At 39.1% G+C, this 20,359-nt stretch overlaps 1 protein-coding gene across 2 annotated transcripts in view; it reads right to left on the bottom strand.

Moving 5' to 3' along the window:
• Positions 1-12,693: 12,693 nt before the first annotated feature.
• LOC137652164 (ornithine decarboxylase 1-like) overlaps positions 12,694-20,359 on the bottom strand; it is a 41,985-nt gene continuing 34,319 nt past the window's right edge. For both annotated transcript variants that reach the window (XM_068385371.1, XM_068385372.1), the window contains exons 7-11: positions 19,485-19,686; positions 16,493-16,645; positions 15,623-15,814; positions 14,319-14,530; positions 12,694-13,794 (exon numbers count right to left, since the gene is read on the bottom strand). In XM_068385371.1, coding sequence (XP_068241472.1) covers positions 13,602-13,794; positions 14,319-14,530; positions 15,623-15,814; positions 16,493-16,645; positions 19,485-19,686 — 952 coding nt within the window. In that variant the 3' untranslated portion in view covers positions 12,694-13,601. The remainder of the gene's footprint in view (positions 13,795-14,318; positions 14,531-15,622; positions 15,815-16,492; positions 16,646-19,484; positions 19,687-20,359) is intronic.

Raw genomic sequence — 20,359 nt, 5'->3', positions numbered from 1 at the left:
CGAAATTTGATGGATATTGGTGACTCTTGTAAGGTGAAATTAAGTTTTACCAATAGTTCGCAAATGGAAGTTAATCATCTATGGCAAGTGTGTGACTAACAGCTAAAATCTCCCTATTTAGGAACAAATTCCCTAAAACTGGTCGACAAAGTCAAAGATTTGCTTCAGCCAATCAGGGACCGCCACCGTAGTTTTCGTTTAAACGGTTATCTTTATTAGCTAAATACCTCTTTGATTAAAAATATATTCAACTAATTCTCACAGACTATTTAGATTATATATTTCAAAAGATATTTTCATAATCACTATCAAGTATATAATTATATATATGATCGAAGCGTATTTAAGCTAGCTGTTTTAAACTTGCCAAAGTTTCTTCCTGAACGTATTTACTGGTTTCTTTTCTATATTTTGAAAGAAAACGATACGTACATTTCTAAACAAAAAATGAAACTTTATTTGAGGGAAACTATAATTTTAAACAGCCATTCACCATTCATAATTGATTTTAAAATGTATCTCTACTTATCTTTGCCTATGAAAATGCATGAAATATCACACGAGGTTGGGTTCAAGATAAATAGAAGAAAGACAAATGATGAGAATGGAATATGAGAAATATCACTGGAAGAAGAAAGGATTCATGAGAATCATTTAAGTATTTGGGAACTATAATCTCCAATAATTATAATTAGAGTATAGTGAAAGATTGAAAAAAAAGCAAATCAGACAATGGCTAGATTAAAAATTTGGAAATAAGGTCGCCTGAAATTACATATGAAAATCAGTCTATACATCAGTTTAGTGAGCTCTGTGTTTACTATATGACATGAGTCGTGGTATGACAATAAAACAATCTCCAATAGATTTAATAGATTTGAGAACAAAGCCCTCAGAAGGATATTGGGAGTTAAATGGCAGGCCATGATTAGAAATGAAACTATACGCGAGATTACTGGAGTGCCATATGGAGATGGCTTGGGCATGCTCTTCGCATTCCCCAAGAGAGATTATTTCACCAAACGTTCAGCTGGGTTCTACAAGGCACTAGAAGAGTTGGAAGACCCAGGCCTACATAGCTGAGGACTATGAAGCATGAAGTAGAAGATGATGAATGGAAATTTATTAAATCAAAAGCCTAAGACAGAGACGACTGGAGAAAATCTAACCGAGGCCATTTGCGTCGATAGGCGTAGGAGGAGGAGATGATGATGATGATGATCAAGATAGCAAAAATTTGTCTTGTTCAAAACCCAGTCCCCAATCTTGTGCTTACAACTCGAAACAGAAACAAAGTAACTACATAAGAATAAATTTTTAGATATACGAGGAGCTTATGCTTACTTTGATTTATAATATAATCTTATAAGTAAATTTCTTTCTTGCAAAAACAAAGTTTATGGGTAAAAATTATTATTATTATTATTATTATTATTATTATCATTATTATTATTATTATTATCAGCAAAGCTATAACTATATTTAGAAAAGCGGCGAGGAAAGGAAATAATAAAAAAAAAAAAACTATATGAGAAGCACGGTCCAGATATACCTTGATGAGAAGCAACAAATAAAGAATATAAGCTATATTTAGGTCTAGATCGGTAACAACACTAGAATAGATCTGTTATTCTCTCTAGATAAATCTTATCAATACTAATTCTTCACATCACTAATCCGACACACTGAATATTTACTTACACAATGACATTAAAATATCCCCCAATAATTCCAAGATAGATGAGATTAACCGTGCATAGATATCCCCAAACTACTAAAGTTTCCAGATTTGTGGTAAAATTCCCTAAATGTGGATGTTTTGCTTCCGCGTTTTTATAGATATTACCCCAAACTACTAAAATTTCCCTGATTTGTGGTAAATTTCCCTACATGTGGACATAACTTTTGTAGATATGTTTCTGCGTTTCTATAAATATTACTTTCAATAAAATTTCGCAGTTTGGCAAGGAAATATTTGATTAGCCCTCCAATAGACTATAATAGTTGGTCTATAATCGGCTTCGCAAGGGCATTTTCCTAAACTTTTAGCATCTGATAAAGAAAACGTAAATGTCACTATGGTGTACTTAAATCGAAAAACCCGATTTTGATATAGTTTTTAATTAAAAAAGTATTTTAGACATTTATATGATTTATTGCCAATATAAATATCAAATATATTTATGGTATTACTGATCTTACCGTCAGGGTAACTTTTCCTAGTAAAAACCAACTTTTCCTGTAGAAAAACGACCGTTTCGTTCGAAAATGACACATTTTTTGTCCCAACACGATTTAAAAAATTATAGTTCAATTAATCATTAGTATTACATTAGTTTAAAGCCATAAATATGAAACGCTCCGTTCTTATTAACAGTGATAATAAAAGACATTGTTTGGCTTACCACTGCTCCTCGCCACAGTTTGCTCCTTCCTGGCGGTGCCGGTGGTGATAGTAGTAGTAGTAGCAAGTGGTTTACTTAACAATTATTGGCTCCCTTAGGTTATTGCGATGTAGCCTATTATGGTTACGTATGTCCTGACGTATTTAACAATTTATTTGACTTTAAATTCTTTAATCTATTTCTGTTTTCAAATAATGTAAAAAACAATGTAACTATTAAGAAATTGTTAAATTGTGTAAAAATTACCACCGTGAAATGCTGTTATTTTTCACTTATACTAACTTTGTTTTTTTTTATTTCTTAAGAACCTTTCTGTACTTTTTTTTTTTTTTTTTTTTTTTTAATTGTAACCATTTGTTTTCTGACGAGGAAGGGATATGGTCCCTTCGTAAGCAAAATAAATTTCATTTTTCATACGTTATGGGTTACTTTATTTATAAACGCATGGAAGTTGTGTATTTAAATACACACACACACACACACAATATATATATATATATATATATATATATATATATATATATATATATATATATATATATATATATATATATATATATATATATATATATATATATATATAATAAGCCATATATATTAACACATTAAAGTCTGGATTCTCTTAACCTCGGGATCAGGTTGTTAAGAGAATCCAGACTTTAATGTGTTGATATATAAGGCTTATTTGAAATATGAAAATCACGTTTAAATGTGCAAAATTCATCATATATATATATATATATATATATATATATATATATATATATATATATATATATATATATATATATATATATTGTGTGTGTGTGTTTTGCACAGTAGAGTTAAGAGTTTGAGATTTTTAGAATTTAGTGTAAGCAACCAAATTGTGTCCAGACATTTGGTGAAAATATAAATTACGCACTTTGCGGGTTATTAGATGCATTGCACTTTTATTCATGCACCATTTCTTTAATGAAGGGCCTTTTCACTTTTAACATGTCCTTCAACGTTCTTTGGACGCGTCCCTTTCCTGATCTCGGTGATATGCCACAGTACTAAGGAAGGAAAGGCACTTCAGTGATAAGGTGCAACTTCTAGATAGCATGATTATCATTAACATTACTAGCTTTACTAGGCCAGCTACAATTCTAGTTGGGAAAGCAGGATGCTATATGCCCAATGGCTCGAGCAGGAATAATAGCACAGCGAGTTAAAAAAAATGTCATCATCATCATCTCCCATGCCTATCGACGCAAAGGGCCTAAGTCAGATTTGCTAGTCTTTTCTATCTTGAGCTTTTAAATCAATGCTTCTCTATTCGTCATCTTCTACAAACAAGGAAAGTAATGAACAATTAAAATTAAAAAAATTAGGAAAGGGAACATTAAAATAAATTTCTCATATAAAAAAAAACCCAGAAGAGTAATTAAATATTAGTGTTTCTGTGTGTACTCTCAAGCATGATTGTAGGAAGGGAGCAGGGATGAAAGTAGAAAGCTAAATAGTCGGTGTGGTGGCCGATGTGGTAACGTCCCTGTCTGGTGAACGCCAGACTTGGGTTCAAGACCCAATCAAACCCGTTGAGTTTCTTTGGTCGCTGCAATCTCACCATCCTTGTGAGCTATGGAGAGTTTGGGGGAGCCTATATGTCCATCTGTTGAGCCAACAGCAGCCATTACCTGGCACTCCTTGGTCCTAGCTATGGTGGAAAGGGGGCTTGGGTGCTAATCATATGTATATATGGTCAGTCTCTGGGTCACTGTCCTGCTCGATAGGGCAATGTCACTGTCCCTTGCCTCTGCCATTCATGAGTAGCCTTTAAATCTAGACAGTCATTATTAGTACAGGTTAAATTCCAACTAGTAAAGAATCAAGATATTGTTGATGACAGTCACTATCATTAGTGGAGGTTAAATTCCAACTACCGGTAATAAAGAATCAAGGTTATTGATGGTGACAGTCACTATCAATAGAGTAGGCTAAATTCCAACTAGTAAAGAATCAAGGTTATTGTTGATAAGCCACTATCACTAGTGTAGGTTAAATTCCAACTAGTAAAGAATCAAGATATTGTTCATGACAGTCACTATCATTAGTGTAGGTTAAATTCCAACTAACAAGAAATCAGGAGGTTATTGTTGATGACAGCCACTATCACTAGTGTAGGTTAAATTCCAACTAGTAAAAAATCAAGATATTGTTGATGACAGTCACTATCATTAGTGTAGGTTTAATTCCATCTAGTGAAGAATGAAGATGTTATTGTTGATGACAGCCTCTATCATTAGTGTACGTGGCCATTCTTCGGTGGAGAAAAGCATGCAATCTACTATTAAAAAGGTTAATTCCGTTGGCACAAAAAATAAAAAGTGGTTTCCCAGCTTGCTATACCTAGTAACAAGATATTCCAAGATGTCTGCCAATTTAGGAACAATGGCTTACAGGTTCTACCATATGGTAGACATGAAAAGCTTACCTAGCAATCCTTTAGTTGAAGGATTTTTAGAATGACTTAAAAAAAATGGCATTCATGTACAAACCCAATCAGTCATTAATGAGGACACTCCTTCCTCCCATTCCCTTTAACTTTTGTTCCTGAGTTTGGCGTAAAATTGTAAGGCACTAAAAAGATAAGTCAACTAACAGGAAAAGCCAGTTACAAGTGCTTGTATATATTTTTAGAAATTCTCACGACATAGATTATTACAATAATTAGCTCTGCAAGAGAAATTTTCTTATAGTAATACCATTAACAAGCAATGCTTGTATTTATTTTCTGTTTTTAAAAATGTTATTTTCATTAGTAAAATAAATTTTTGAATATACTTACCCGATAATCATGTAGCTGTCAACTCCGTTGCCCGACAGAATTCTACGGAAGGGATACGCCAGCGATCGCTATACAAGAGGGGGGTGTACTCACAAGCGCCACCTGTGGCCAGGTACTGCAGTACTTCTTGTTGACACCACTTCAATTTTTCCTCGGTCCACTGGTTCTATGGGGAGGAAGGGTGGGTCAATTAAATCATGATTATCGGGTAAGTATATTCAAAAATTTATTTTACTAATGAAAATAACATTTTTCAATATTAAACTTACCCGATAATCATATAGCTGATTCACACCCAGGGAGGTGGGTGAAAACCAGTGTACATGTATATCAAGAAGCTAAGTATCCCGTATTTCATATTATCAGTTATTCAAAATAACAATGAAATTACAAGTACCTGGTAAGGAAGTCGACTTGAGCCATTACTCTGCCTTAAATAAGTTCGTCTTCCTTACTGAGCGCAGCGTTCCTCTTAGGAGGCTGAACAACTCTAAGGTGCTGAAGTATCAAGGGCTGCAACCCATACTAAAGGACCTCATCACAACCTTTAACCTCGGCGCTTCTCAAGAAAGAATTGACCACCCGCCAAATCAACAAGGATGTGGAAGGCTTCTTTCCCGACCGTACAACCCATAAAAAGTATTCAAGAGAAAGGTTAAAAGGTTATGGGATTATGGGAATGTAGTGGCTGAGCCCTCGCCTACTACTGCATTCGTTGCTACGAATGGTCCCAGGGTGTAGCAGTACTCGTAAAGAGACTGGACATCTTTGAGATAGAATGATGCGAACACTGACTTGCTTCTCCAATAGGTTGCATCCATAACACTCTGCAGAGAATGGCTCTGTTTGAAGGCCACTGAAGTAGCCACAGCTGCCACTTCATGTGTCCTTACCTTCAGCAAAGCAAGGTCTTCTTCCTTCAGATGAGAATGTGCTTCTCTAATCAGAAGCCTGAATAGTAAGAAACTGAGTTCTTAGAACTTGGAAAAGAAGGTTTCTTGATAGCACACCATAAGGCTTCTGATTGTCCTCGTAAAGGTTAAGACCTTTTTAGATAGTACCTAAGAGCTCTAACTGGGCAAAGTACTCTCTCCAGTTCATTCCCCACCAAGTTGGACAGGCTTGGGATCTCGAACGACTTAGGCCAAGGACGTGAAGGAAGCTCGTTTAGCAAAAACCGAGCTGCAAGGAACATGTAGCCGTTTCAGATGTGAAAACAATGATCCTGCTGAAGGTGTGGATCTCATTTACTCTTTTAGCTGTTGTCAAGCACACGAGGAAAAGAGTTTTTAATGTGAGGTCCTAAAAAGAGGCTGATTGGAGAGGTTCAAATCTTGATGACATAAGGAACCTTAGGACCACGTCTAGATTCCAGCCTGGAGTGGACAACCGACGTTCCTTTGAGGTCTCAAAAGACCTAGGGAGGTCCTGTAGATCTTTGTAGGTGGAAAGATCCAAGCCTCTGTGGCGGAAAACCGCTGCCAACATACTTCTGTAACCTTTGATCGTAGGAGCTGAAAGGGATCTTACTTTCCTTAGATATAACAGGAAGTCAGCAATCTGGGTTACAGTGGTACTGGTTGAGGAAACTGCATTGGTCTTGTACCAGCTACGGAAGACTTCCCCTTGAGACTGATAGATTCTGAGAGTGGATGTTCTCCTTGCTTTGGCAATCGCTCTGGCTGCCTCCTTCGAAAAGCCCCTAGCTCTTGAGAGTCTTTCGAAAGTCTGAAGGCAGTCAGACGAAGAGCGTGGAGGTTTGGGTGTACCTTCTTTACGTGTGGTAGACGTAGAAGGTTCACTCCTAGAGGAAGAGTCCTGGGAATGTCGACCAGCCATTGCAGTACCTCTAAGAACCATTCTCTCGCGGGCCAGAGCGGAGCCAACCAACGTCAGCCGTGTCCCTTTGCGAGAGGAGAACTTCTGAAGTACCCTGTTGACAATCTTGAACGGCGGGAATGCATACAGGTCGAGATGGAACCAATCCAGCAGAAAAGCATCCACGTGAACTGCTGCTGGGTCTGGAATTGGAGAACAATACAACAGGAGTCTCTAGGTTATCGAGGTAGCGAACAGATCTATGGTTGGCTGACCCCACAGGGCCCAAAGTCTGCTGCAAACATTCTTGTGAAGGGTCCACTCTGTGGGGATGACCTGACCCTTCCGGCTGAGGTGATCTGCCATGACATTCATACCGCCCTGAATGAACCTCGTTACCAGCGTGAGCTTTCGATCTTTAGACCAGATGAGGAGGTCCCTTGCGATCTAGAACAACTTCACGAAAGAGTCCCTCCCTGCTTGAAGATGTAAGCCAGGGCTGTGGTGTTGTCAGAGTCCACCTCCACCACTTTGTTAAGCTGGAGGGACTTGAAGTTTATCAAGGCCAGAAGAACCGCCAACAACTCCTTGCAATTGATGTGAAGTGTCCTTTGTTCCTGATTCCATGTTCCCGAGCATTCCTGTCCGTCCAAAGTCGCACCCCAGCCCGTGTCTGATGCGTCCGAGAGGAGAAGGCGGTCGGGTTTCTGAACAGCCAAAAGTAGACTTCCTTGAGAAGAAAGCTGTTCTTACACCACGCGAGAGAAGACCTCCTCTCTTCGGAAACAGGAACTGAGACCGTCTCTAGCGTCATGTCCTTTATCCAGTGAGCAGCTAGATGATACTGAAGGGGGGGAGGTGGAGTCTCCCTAACACGATGAACAGGGCCAGCGATGAAAGTGTCCCTGTTAGACTCATCCACTACCTGACTGAGCATCGGTTCCTTCTCAGCATGCTCTGGATGCATTCTAGGGCTTGGAAGATCCTTGGGGCCGACGGAAAAGCCCGAAAAGCTCGACTCTGAAGATCCATACCCAGGGAGACAATGGTCTGGGATGGGACGAGCTGAGACTCCTCAAAATTGACCAGGAGGCCCAGTTCCTTGGTCAGATCCATAGTCCATCTGAGAATCTCCAGACAGCGACGACTTGTGGGAGCTCTTAAAAGCCAGTCGTCTGACGGAGCCGGACACAAGATCATGGTACTGCTGCACAGTCTGTGAACTGTCAACCATGGGGAAGCGAGGAAGTACAGTGACAACCCGAAGCTGTCTAGACTGTCTGGGTCGTACAGACAACTCCTTATCGGGTTGCTGAGGTTGCCGCACTGCGTCACAACAAGTCACTTCTGCTGGTTGTTGAACGTCTTCCCAGTGACACACTGACTCCGTAAACAAAAAAAAATCCTCTAACAAGGACTAAGCTTGGACTGCATGTCTTGCAACACAGCTCAAGGTCTATGGGAGCAGGTGTGGTAACAGACGGGGTTAGCGACTGAAGTGGAACCATTACCTTCCCTGGGAGCATGTTATGCTTAAATAAAAGTCCATAGGAGGCTACGCAGCTAAAGGCTCCTCTCCAAATGACAGAGTCCTCAAGGGAATATCAGAAGGAGGGAGAAAAGCACTTTCTCATCTACAGGGACCATATCCGAGAAAAGCTAAGTTCTCTCAGTGAGGGTTTCACTGGTGCAAAAGCAGCAGACTAGAAGGCAACGTTATGAAACTGCTTGACAGTCTAGTGAGTTGGCAACAACCAAAGATGTGTGACTGAGAAGCATGCGGTAAGGTATGCAGAGCATGTTGTATGCAGAGCATGCTGTATGCAGAGCATGCTGTATGTAGAGCATGCTGTAAGGTAAGCAGAGCGTGTTGCATGGCGTGTAACATTTCTCAGAAATTCCATGACCAGTGCTAGAGTGAGTAATATCGCATTACCGTCCATTGAAAGTGCACGTGCCGAGGGAATTGATTTAGACTGTTTTGTTGATGAATTTGATAGCCGGCATGATAATCGTAGAATTAAGCTACACTAAATGTACTATAATCTACTTCACCTCAGGAAAGGGAAACTCGCCCTGTTGGCAACACTGCATTACTTCATGCATGCTTGCATGGGGTTTAATATCAACATAATATTTACCTTACATTCATAACTCATGATTCATTTTTGTTTTGAAGATATTTTTGCCATATTTGCGATTTTGTTAAAAATATATTGCAAGGAATACATATATATTTTTATATAAGTAATACAAATAACCTCCATTATCATAATGTTTGTGTAGGCATACATGTATATGATTACAAATGCAAGTTATGAAAGTAATGAGGTGTTATTATTGTCATTTGTTATTTCCAAGTTGAATGGGAAGAGGCTCAAGTTGAGGAGAAAGTGGCAGATGCATGCGTTGAGGTGGCTGACTCATAGCATGAGGTTGCTGCCTCAAGAGTTGCGCTTGCTGTAAGGGTTGCGGATGCGCAGTAGCAGGTTCCTGAGGAACGAGTTAAGGTTCCTGAGGTGTGAGCTGCGAGAGTTGAGGTAGCGGCTGCGCAGAACGCAGTTCTTGTCTCGCGAGTTGAGGTTCCTGAGGTGCTAGCCTAAGGAGTTGAGGCTCTTGCCTTGAGGAGGGTTGAGGTCGCTGCAGCGAGTGCTGAGGTGGCTGCCTCATTGATGGAAGAGGTTGTCGTACCTCAAGAGATTGTTGCCTCGCTGGTGGAACCGCAAGCGGAAGCGGAGGAAGTAAGGCATAAGATTCCTGCTCCCATTGCTGAGGTTGCCTTAAGGAAGGCGGAGGTTGCTGCACACCGCTGGTAACTGGCAACTCAGTATAAGGTATCCTGAGGAACCTCAACATCGTACGCCTGGCAGACTGGACTGCGGTGAGGCGGAGCGATCGCAGGAGGAGGTGTAACCTTCTCAGCCTGACACTCACGCATTAAGACCGCAAGCTGTGACTGCATGGACTGCAGCAAAGTCATCTTGGGGTCGGCAGATGCTAAGGTCTGCTGAGGCAAAGCCTTAACAGAAGATGAGGTCTGTTGCGGCATCACCTTACCTCTCTTAGGAGGTGTGCAGTCACCTGATGACTGCGGAGAGTCAGAGCTAACCCAATGACTGCATCCGGGTTGTTGAACTCTAGAGGTCTGGACTTTACGTTTAAGAGGTCTTGAGACCTGAGTCCAGCGTTATCTCCCCGAAATTTCTTCTGCAGACGAGTAAAATAAGGGCTCAATCGTCTGCGGGTGGGAGTGACGGTCTCTGTAAGACACGCCCGCAACCACCGAGGATACTTCTGTGCGCCGATCAAGGCCTGCCGAACCCTTTTGCCCTTCGACATTGCTTCTCCCCTGGTCTTGGGAGCTTGCAAGAGGTCCCGGACTGGGAGGACGACTGGCACGCAAGAAGTACCCTCACGCACAACACTGACACACTTTGCGCTAATCACTTATCACTTTTGAATTTCTGTTTGCACTTATTTCACTGAACTCGAAACTTTAAGTGGTTTGTACCTGAAACACGCAATTCTATCCTTCTTTAAAAGTTAGTAATTGCGAAAACAGAATTACAATGTAACAGAAAAATCTAATGAAAGATAAATAATTCAGTGGCTGGAAAGAGACTAAACACTAGATCAAATAAACTACGTTTAAAATCTCTCACCGCATAAAGCTTGAGAACAAGAATAAACTCTAGAAACGTTTACCTTCTTCCCCTAAAGAGACTAGGGAGAAGAGCAAAAACGATAACAACGTTACTCGCTTGAACGAAACGTTTATCCAGCTCTCTCTCCCTCCGTCTCTATCTCTCTCTCTCTCTCTCGACTTAGAACCTGAGAGAAGAGCCCAATCATATATACTCGTTAAAACATATTATTGTTAAAGGAAAAAAACTGAAAGATTTCCCAAATAAAAAGTTCCTTTATTAGAATTAAAACCATTAAGCTAAGAAAGAATGAACAAAACGTTATAAACGGTTTACTCTTACTGCAACGTGACACCGTGAAAATTCTCTCTCTATCGTAACGATAGAGCGCAAGTTGAACGTTCTGAACGTCAACAACTGCAGAGACAAAACAAAACGTTAGTTCAACTTTGAAACAGTACGAGACTATCAAAGAAATTCTTTCAAAAACATTAAAATAGCATAATATGTTAACAGGTAAAACCGAAATGACGGGCTCAATGTTAATTAACTTCGGTACAAGAAAAGACCGCCTACTATTAGGAAAGGTCGAATATAAACAAATATAAAAATTAATTTAATAATTTTATAAAAAAGGAAGTTAATCGAAGAGGCCTATAAATGGCGGGGAGATATAAAATAAATCTATAACTTTTGTGAGCAAAATTAAGAAAGAGAGTCTATACTCTCTTAGACACCAACACTTCCGTCTAAGGGAAGGGTCGGCCATTTAAAGGTGAAAGAGAGTTCATACTCTCTTCGTCACCATAATTAATCAAATTAATTCCAAAAGCTAGCTAAGCTAATAATAAAACTTCCTGAATAGCGAAAGCTGAAATCTTAGAGCAATACTTCACCAAAAACCGTGAACAAGACTCCAAAATTATAAGCGTATCCATGAACGTCTTGCCGGAAGCACGACAGAGGAAAAATTGAAGTGGTGTCAACAAGAAGTACTGCAGTACCTGGCCACAGGTGGCGCTTGTGAGTACACCCCCCTCTTGTATAGCGATCGCTGGCGTATCCCTTCCGTAGAATTCTGTCGGGCAACGGAGTTGACAGCTACATGATAATCGGGTAAGTTTAATATTGAAAATAATTTATTGCTAATTTTTTCTCATCGTTCATTTATTACCTTTCCTCACTGGGCTATTTTTCACTGTTAGAGCCCTTGGGCCTATAGTACTTTGCTTTTCCAACTAGCGTTGTAGCTTGGCTAGTAATAATAATAATTAATGTCTCCTTTTCCGTTGATGTTTAGTGCTGTAAATCAGATATTTTGGTTATCCACATAAGGATAAAAGCCCTACAGAATAACATTTCCAGAGCTACATAATGAAGAGCTTTATAATTTCAGAGATAATACAAGGTTAAAGGAAATCGAAATCTTTCGTCCTTCACTGCTATTTTCTGAAATTAATCTTCAGTACCATAGAATCTGATGACTAGTGATATTACAAGATTGTTAAAAGATTACACTTTCTTCCAAATAACATGTAAGACTGAATGGGCAAAGGACAGAAGAACAGTATTATATTTCCTTATTAAATTACCAGTAAGTTTTGAAATTAAATCTTAAAACCTTTTACCCCCAAAAGAACGTACTGGTACGTTTCACAAAACTCATCCCTTTACCCCCAGTGGACGTACCGGTACGTCCTTGCAAAAAAAAAGCTATTTTTTTTGCATATTTTTTTATAATTTTTGGAGAAACTTCAGGCATTTTCCAAGAGAATGAGACCAACCTGACCTCTCTATGATGAAAACTAAGGGTGTTAGAGCAATCTAAAAAAATATACTGCAAAATGTTCTTGAAAAAAAAAATAACCCTTGGGGGTTAAGGGTTGGAAATTTCCAAATAGCCTGGGGGTAAAAGGGTTATGACTTCAATGAATTTTTTAGTATGACTATAACACATTTATTAGTTGCATTCTAACCAGTCTAATGTGTGGGGGAATGAAAATAAAGGAAAACCTAAAATCAATAGATTTAATATGCCAATTCATACACGATATAATAATATACGGACTACATACGAGTGCCGTAAGTTGATGATACACAATCCCGTGGGGGTTACATGCTCCACCAGAGAACTGGTGACGTCTATTTACCAATAGACAGACATTAATACTGAGCACAAACCCTGTGGTCCTATAGCCAACAATCTTCAAGACAATTAGGTCCAGTCAATACTGATACCTTATCTCAGTACAGTATAACTTAAAAAATACATTGGATAAAACTTTGCAAGCTGACAGGTAAGAACTTCCCAAGCAGTAGACATTACCCGAATAATTTCGACACAATAAATCTAAGACCGGTAGGCTTTTAAACCTGATATACCAAACAAATAAATACCTGATCTATATCTGTTAACTAGACATAAGGTTGGTCAGTTGATAAAAAAGAAAAATAAACCCTACAACTGAATATCAGTGTTCAAGGGAAAACCTCTTGACACCCACAGTCATACTATACTCAATTTCTTTAATGAGGCGCATTTCCACTAACTTGTAGGGGTGTCCTTTTAGCTTGGAAAAGTTTCCTGCTAGTTGATTGGTTAGAATTACTATGTCCAACCAATCGGCGATTAGGAAACATTTCCGAGCTACAAGGGCACCGCTACGAGTCCATGTAGATGTGCCTCATTAAAAAAAAAATTAGTATAGTGATCATGTTTATAAACTACAGTTAAAAGGGACTTGCTTTGCTGGAGGCAAGAGCAGCCACGATGAAAAGTCCATCTCGAAAGCAACGATTAAGCATCTCTTAAAAAAGTAAATAAAAATACTAAAATGACGTCACTGCATTACTAATAGCATCATGATTGTAATTCGCTGAAAAGCTTCATTGTCAATAATCTTGAAAACTAAAGGAGGGAGTTTACATTTCTCCAATATCAATAATGTCAAGCTGTGCCAGCTGATCTTCAAACCTCACAGGGTGGTCATGATTGGTTGCGTCGAGGTGACAAAATGCTGGAGTGAGAATTGAGTCCAGGTAATTACTCTGCACAGAAGCTCCATCAACTGGACAAAAGTTCAAGTTTGCTCCAAGGTACTCTTCCAAATACAACCTGTAAAAAGAAAAATTCCAATTCATAATTATTATTATTATTACTTGCTAAGCTATGACCCTAACTTGAAAAGCAAGATGTTATAAGCCTAGAGGCTCCAGCAGGGAAAATAGCCCAGTGAAGAAATGAAACCAGGAAAAATAAAATTCTAAAAACTGTAACACTATTAAAATAAATATTTCCCATATACTCTAGATAACTTTTAACAAAACATGAGGAAGAGAAATAAAATAGAATTAGAGCCCGAGTGTACCCTCGAGCAAGAATTCTTACCGAAGACAGTGGAAAGCCATGGTACAGAGGCTATGGCACTACCCAAGACTCTATAAAGAACACTGGTTTTATTTGGGAGTGTCCTCCTAGAAGAGCTATTTATGGCATCTAATGATGCAGCTTTAATATCTAATACACGGTAACATAAAAGTTACGATAGAATTACATGAAAACCCTTATAAAACTTTGGGTAACGGCTTGCTGATAAAATATTCAGAACTTCGCAGTGAAGGAAAAATAAGACGACTCACCATGTGTGATGTGGTATAGCAACATGAACTTTTGGAAGAGGAAAACCATTAAATGTCCCAGCAGCTACTAATGTATATGCTCCCATGTCATGCCAAACAATCCAGTCTCCGCAGTCAAGTCTTGGAAGCTTGATGTCGGAGACAACCTGGTCTAGGCCATCGCACGTTGGTCCCCAGATGGAACAGGGCATGTGGTCTTCCTCAGCAGAATCCTACAATAGACACAACATTGAGCGCAATTAAATGAAAACTTACAAATTCAAAACTGGAACACTTCCATACATTTGGGATTATCTATATGGTAATTTTGTCTATTACCTTCAAGCTATTCTGTATAACTCTACACTATGCAATGCATGCACACTTAATGGTAACCATCTTCATCGTTAATGATACAAATGAATTATCAAAAAAACAGTATGGTACTAAGTATTGTAATAAAACAAAGGGAACGCAAGAAAAGGTAAATACGAGCATATGGCGAGTTGTAAAGCACTAGCTCGTTGCCAATGACTAACGTTATAAATAATGTACGTTACTACATCGCCTCTACCGAAGTTGCTAAAGATAATTATGGGCATACATGTCTTTGGTAAATTTACAGTAACATCTTGCTGAATTATGAGAAAATTAGGAAAACCTTATTTGCAATACAACAGGTTTTGGAAAATGAATGAACCCAAAAAATATCTCCCCACACACACACACACACACACACACACACACACACACACACACACACACACACACACACACACACACACACAGAGAGAGAGAGAGAGAGAGAGAGAGAGAGAGAGAGAGAGAGAGAGAGAGAGAGAGAGAGAGAGAGAGAGAGAGAGAGAGAGAGAGGAGAGAGAGAGAGAGAGAGAGAGAGAGAGAGAGAGAGAGAGAGAGAGAGAGAGGAGAGAGAGAGAGAGAGAGAGAGAGAGAGAGAATTACCTTTGGATTGGTTTTACCCCTCTGAGAATGAAAAGTTCCTTCATACATACATACATATACCAAGGCACTTGCCCCAATTTTGGGGAGTAGCCGACATCAACAAATGAAACAAAAACAAAAAAGGGGACATCTACTCTCTACGTTCCTCCCAGCCTGACAAGGGACTCGACCGAATTCAGCTGGTACTGCTAGGATGCCACAGCCCACCCTCCCACATTATCCACCACAGATGAAACTTAATAATGCTGAATCCCCTACTGCTGCTACCTCCATGGTCATCTAGGGCATCGGAGGAAGCAGCAGGGCCTACCGGAACTGCGTCCTTCATAAAGGTCACAAGTTTTTAAAAATTGTTTTCTCACCTTCAATACTTCTGGATGTACAGTTTGATGATCATACAAAATGCAATTGAAAGATCCATACACACCATCATTGGTGTAATACATAGTAGATACCAGGTCATCATTGTCATCAAGAACTTCACGCTTGGCAATGACTGACGTAGCTAGAGTAAAAGCAGATGCGACAACATATCGCCCTGGCTCTGCAATTATCTGCAATAAAAATTAAGTCAACCTCACAAACAGAGTTCTAAATTCATTAACCCTTTTACCCCCAGGCTCTTTGGAAATTTCCAACCCTTAACCCCCAAGGGGTTATTTTTTTCCCAGCACATTTTGCAGTATATTTTTCTAAAATTGCTCTAACAGCCTTAATTTTTGTCATAGAGGGGTCAGGTTGGTCTCATTCTCTTGGAAAATGCCTGAATTTTTTCAAAAAATTATCAAAAATATGAAAAAAAAAATTTTATAGCATTTTTTTTGCAAGGACGTACCGGTACGTCCATGGGGGTAAAGAGATGGGTTTTGTGAAACGTACCAGTATATCCTTAGGGGGTAAAAGGGTTAAATATATAATTCACTATAGTCAATTCTTTTTAGTGAGGCAGATTTGCACCGACTCGCAAGGGTGCTCTTTTAGCTCAGAAAAGTTTTCTGATTGCTGATTGGTTGGACAAGATAATTGTAACCAATCAGGTAGCAGGAAACTTTTCCGAGATAAAAGGGCACCGCTGCGAATCGGTGCAAATCTGCCTCATTAAAAAAATTGAGTATACATTATATCAGTAAAGTTAGGAGTTATCACAATACAACAATACAAAAACCTGTTTCTGACTTTCCATGAAATAAATTTAAAGGTTGTATTAATTATATTCCAAATAACACAATTACCTTAACTCCACAGTCCTCTGGGAAAAACTCGTCAAGGCCTTCATTGACGTACCGAGACCACTCGTCAAAGCTTTCCCCTCGCCCCCCAGGGAATCCTCCGCCAATGTCCAAGATATTGGGGCTGAATCCTAGAGCTTCTGCCTCTTCAAAAACCTGCAAGCACATTTCAAATGTTCATGGATATAGAACAAAGCAGATTTTCAAGCTATAAGAATACTTGAATTTCACCATGGTGTCTCAAGATTTTAGGTATAAACTCGAGAGCTTCTGCCTTCTCAAAAACTTCCAAACATATTTTAAATGTTTATGATGATACGATACTAAAAATAGATTTTTAACCTAAAAGAACACTTGAATAGTCTACAATTACTTAAAAGAACACTTGAATGGTCTACAACTACTTAAAAGAACACTTGAATGGTCTACAACTACTTAAAAGAACACTTGAATGGTCTACAACTACTTAAAAGAACACTTGAATGGTCTACAACTACAGTACTTAAAAGAACACTTGAATGGTCTACAACTACTTAAAAAATCAATCTCAAGGTATATACATAATGTACTCAATAATGCAGTTAATCCAATATCACCATTACTAACAATTTGTCATTTATTATGGCAGATTGCCGAATATTAAAACCACAGTCCAATCAATGCTCTTTACCTTTTACTTATGAAAACATTTAAACCAAACCTAGTTGTCCATCCGTCACTTCACGACTTTACAAGTATTACTTCCTTTGCATAAAGTAAAAAAAAATTAATCCATTGGTCTGGTTATATTTACTATTTAAAGGTTGCTCTTAGTGCGGCAGAGAAAAGGGGGCAGGATATGAGCAGTGCCAAAGGCCGCTCTCAACCCAAGCTAGGACCAGGGCGAGCCAAACAATGGCCGCTGATTATCTCGGTAGGTATATCTATGTGCTCCCAAAAAAACCATTCCTAGCTTATAATGATGGTGAAGTTACAGACACTACAGGGATTGAGCTGACCTCAAACTCCCAACTGATGAAAAGTGAGTCTTCATAGGCTATCATACAGCACAATTTGTTCAAAACAACCTAATAACCCTTTTACCCCCAGGCTATTTGGAAATTTCAAACCCCTAACCCCCAGGGGGTTATTTTTTTCCCAGCACATTTTGCAGTATATCTTTTTTAAATTGCTCTAACAGCCTTAATTTTTGTCATAGAGAGGTCAGGTTGATCTCATTCTCTTGGAAAATGCCTGAATTTTCTCAAAAAATTATCAAAAATATGAAAAAAAAAAAAAAATTATAGCATTTTTTTGCAAGGACGATACCGGTACGTCCATGGAGGTAAAGGGATGGGTTTTGAGAAACGTACCAGTACGTCCTTTGGGGGTAAAAGGGTTAAAAGATCTCTACCTTCTAAAGATAAAAGTTCATCTTTAGCAGAGAAGCCAAACAGTTGTCCTTCCATCACCATGACTCGCCCTTTCATTATACCAGGGCGGCTTCATTTAAGTGTGTACTCAGCTCTACCCTTTCAGGTCCTAAGGGAGTACCTCAAGGATAAAAGACTCTTAGACAGGACTCTCCAGGTTGTTCCAAAGTTAAGGACTAATAGAAAACCACAAACAAGGCTTCTCTTTATTCTAGACTAGAGGAAACGATCAGACTCTTAAGAACTTTCTCTCTGAATCAAACAGATGATTTTTGAAACACTCGCATGCCCTTCCACACGGGACCTAACCCTCCTTAGGGTTAATGCTGATGAAGTCTGAAATACCACTTTCTTAATACTTCAGAACACTGAAGTCTCAAAGATAAAGAATTTAATCTTAGGGCAATTTTATCTCGCACATGTCTGGACACCTTACTAGAAACTGTGCAAAGATAGCAAAGTTGTACAGACAATGGGTAGTGATCTATTAGATGGCAGGCATATATAGATCAGAACCAGACTGGCACCTATAACCTTTCAACAGATTCCAACTACTGCTGTAATTAGTTTGTGACCAAGAACAAACAAACAAACTGAATGATGCATCTTACAAGAATGGGTCCTTTTTTTCTGAAGGAGCATCACTTTAATCTGCCAAGCCTCAATGGCAACTCAACTAATGATTGATAGGCTGAACAAGCAGTGCACCTGATTGATCCTAGTCGGGACCAGGACAGAATAAAGTGAAAGAGCAATGCTAACCAGATCTGACGGCCCACATTTTCACGGAGTTTAAGCAATATAATGATTAACCCTTTTACCCCCAGGCTATTTGGGACTTTCCAACCCTTAACCCCCAGGGTATTTTTTTTTTCCAAGCACATTTCGCTATATATATTTTTCAAATTGCTCTAACAGCCTTAATTTTTGTCATAGAGAGGTCAGGTTGGTCTCATTCTTTTGGAAAATGCCTGGAGTTTCTCAGTTATCAAAAATATGCTAAAAAAAAAAAATGTAAATAGCAGTTTTTTGCAAGGACGTACCAGTACGTCCATGGGGGTAAAGGGATGAGTTTTGTGAAACGTACCAGTACGTCCTTTGGGGGTAAAAGGGTTAACAGGTTTGTATTGCAAGATGACTTTAGCATGAAGAATCCAACTTCCTTTCTTTAGGCTCTATCAGGTCACTTGAAGCATCAATTAAGTCTCTATTTTAACTAGTTCCTTTTAAAAAAAACCTGCTAATCATCCAAAGGAGTAAAACTCCTCGTTAGTTACAAAATGTTTAGATACCAAAAAGCCAAGAAAAAAAAGTATAGCCACAGAGTAGTTTCGTAACACTATAGTCCATTTCTTTTATCGAGGCAGATTTGCACCGACTCGCAGCGGTGCCCTTTTAGCTCGAAAAAGTTTCCTGATCGCCGATTGGTTAGAATTATCTCGTCCAACCAATCAGCGATCAGGAAACTTTTTCGAGCTAAAAGGGCACCGCTGCGAGAAGGTGCAAATCTGCATCGCTAAAAGAAATTGACTATAGAATGCTTTTTAACTTCAGTGCTCCCTAGAATCAAAATAATATTGTACCTGCTTAGCTGTGGCAATTGCACGATAGAATGCAGCAGGTTCCCGGCATCCAGATCCCACATGGAAAGAAACTCCAACAACGTTCAGATCCAATGATTTAGCAATTTCTAAGAGAGTCGCAGCATCTTCTGGATATGCACCAAACTTGATTCCCAGTGGACACTGCGCATCCTCGGCATCACAACGAATTCGTAGAACCAACCTGAAAGTAGCGAAAACTTTGAGCCAAAAATAGTTAAATAAAAATGATATTTTAATCATAAAATAAATTTTTGAATATACTTACCCAGTGAATACATAATAGCTGCAACTCTATTGCTCGACAGACACATACAGTAAAAACTCGCCAGCGATCGCTATACAGGTTGCGGGTGTGCCCACCAGCGCCAACTGTCGGCCAGATACCACTCTCGATGTAAACAAAGACTCAATTTCTTCTCATCCCACTGCGTCTCTATTGGGGAGGAAGGGAGGGTCGTTTAATTTATATATTCACCGGGTAAGTATATTCAAAAATTTATTTTATAATTAAAATATCATTTTTAAATATTTAACTTAGCCGGTGAATATATAATAGCTGATTCACACCCAAGGAGGTGGGTAGAGACCAGAGTTAAATATATTTACATCGTATAAGCTAAGAGTTTTTTATTTCATTTTGACAGTTATCAATATAACAAAACCAAAATAAATAGGTACCTGGTAAGGAAGTCGACTTAGACGATTACTCTGCCTTGTAAGTACGTCTTCCTTACGGAGCCCAGCGATCCTCTTAGGATGCTGACAGACCCCCAGGAGCTGAAGTATCAAGGGCTGCAACCCATACAACAGGACCTCATCAAACCCCTAATCTGGGCGCTCTCAAGAAATGACTT

The sequence above is a fragment of the Palaemon carinicauda genome, chromosome 13 (genome assembly GCF_036898095.1).
Source record: "Palaemon carinicauda isolate YSFRI2023 chromosome 13, ASM3689809v2, whole genome shotgun sequence".
In the NCBI taxonomy this organism is placed as follows: Eukaryota; Metazoa; Arthropoda; class Malacostraca; order Decapoda; family Palaemonidae; genus Palaemon; species Palaemon carinicauda.
Note: the sequence above shows the minus strand (reverse complement) of the source record. Positions and strands in the feature narration are given on the sequence as shown.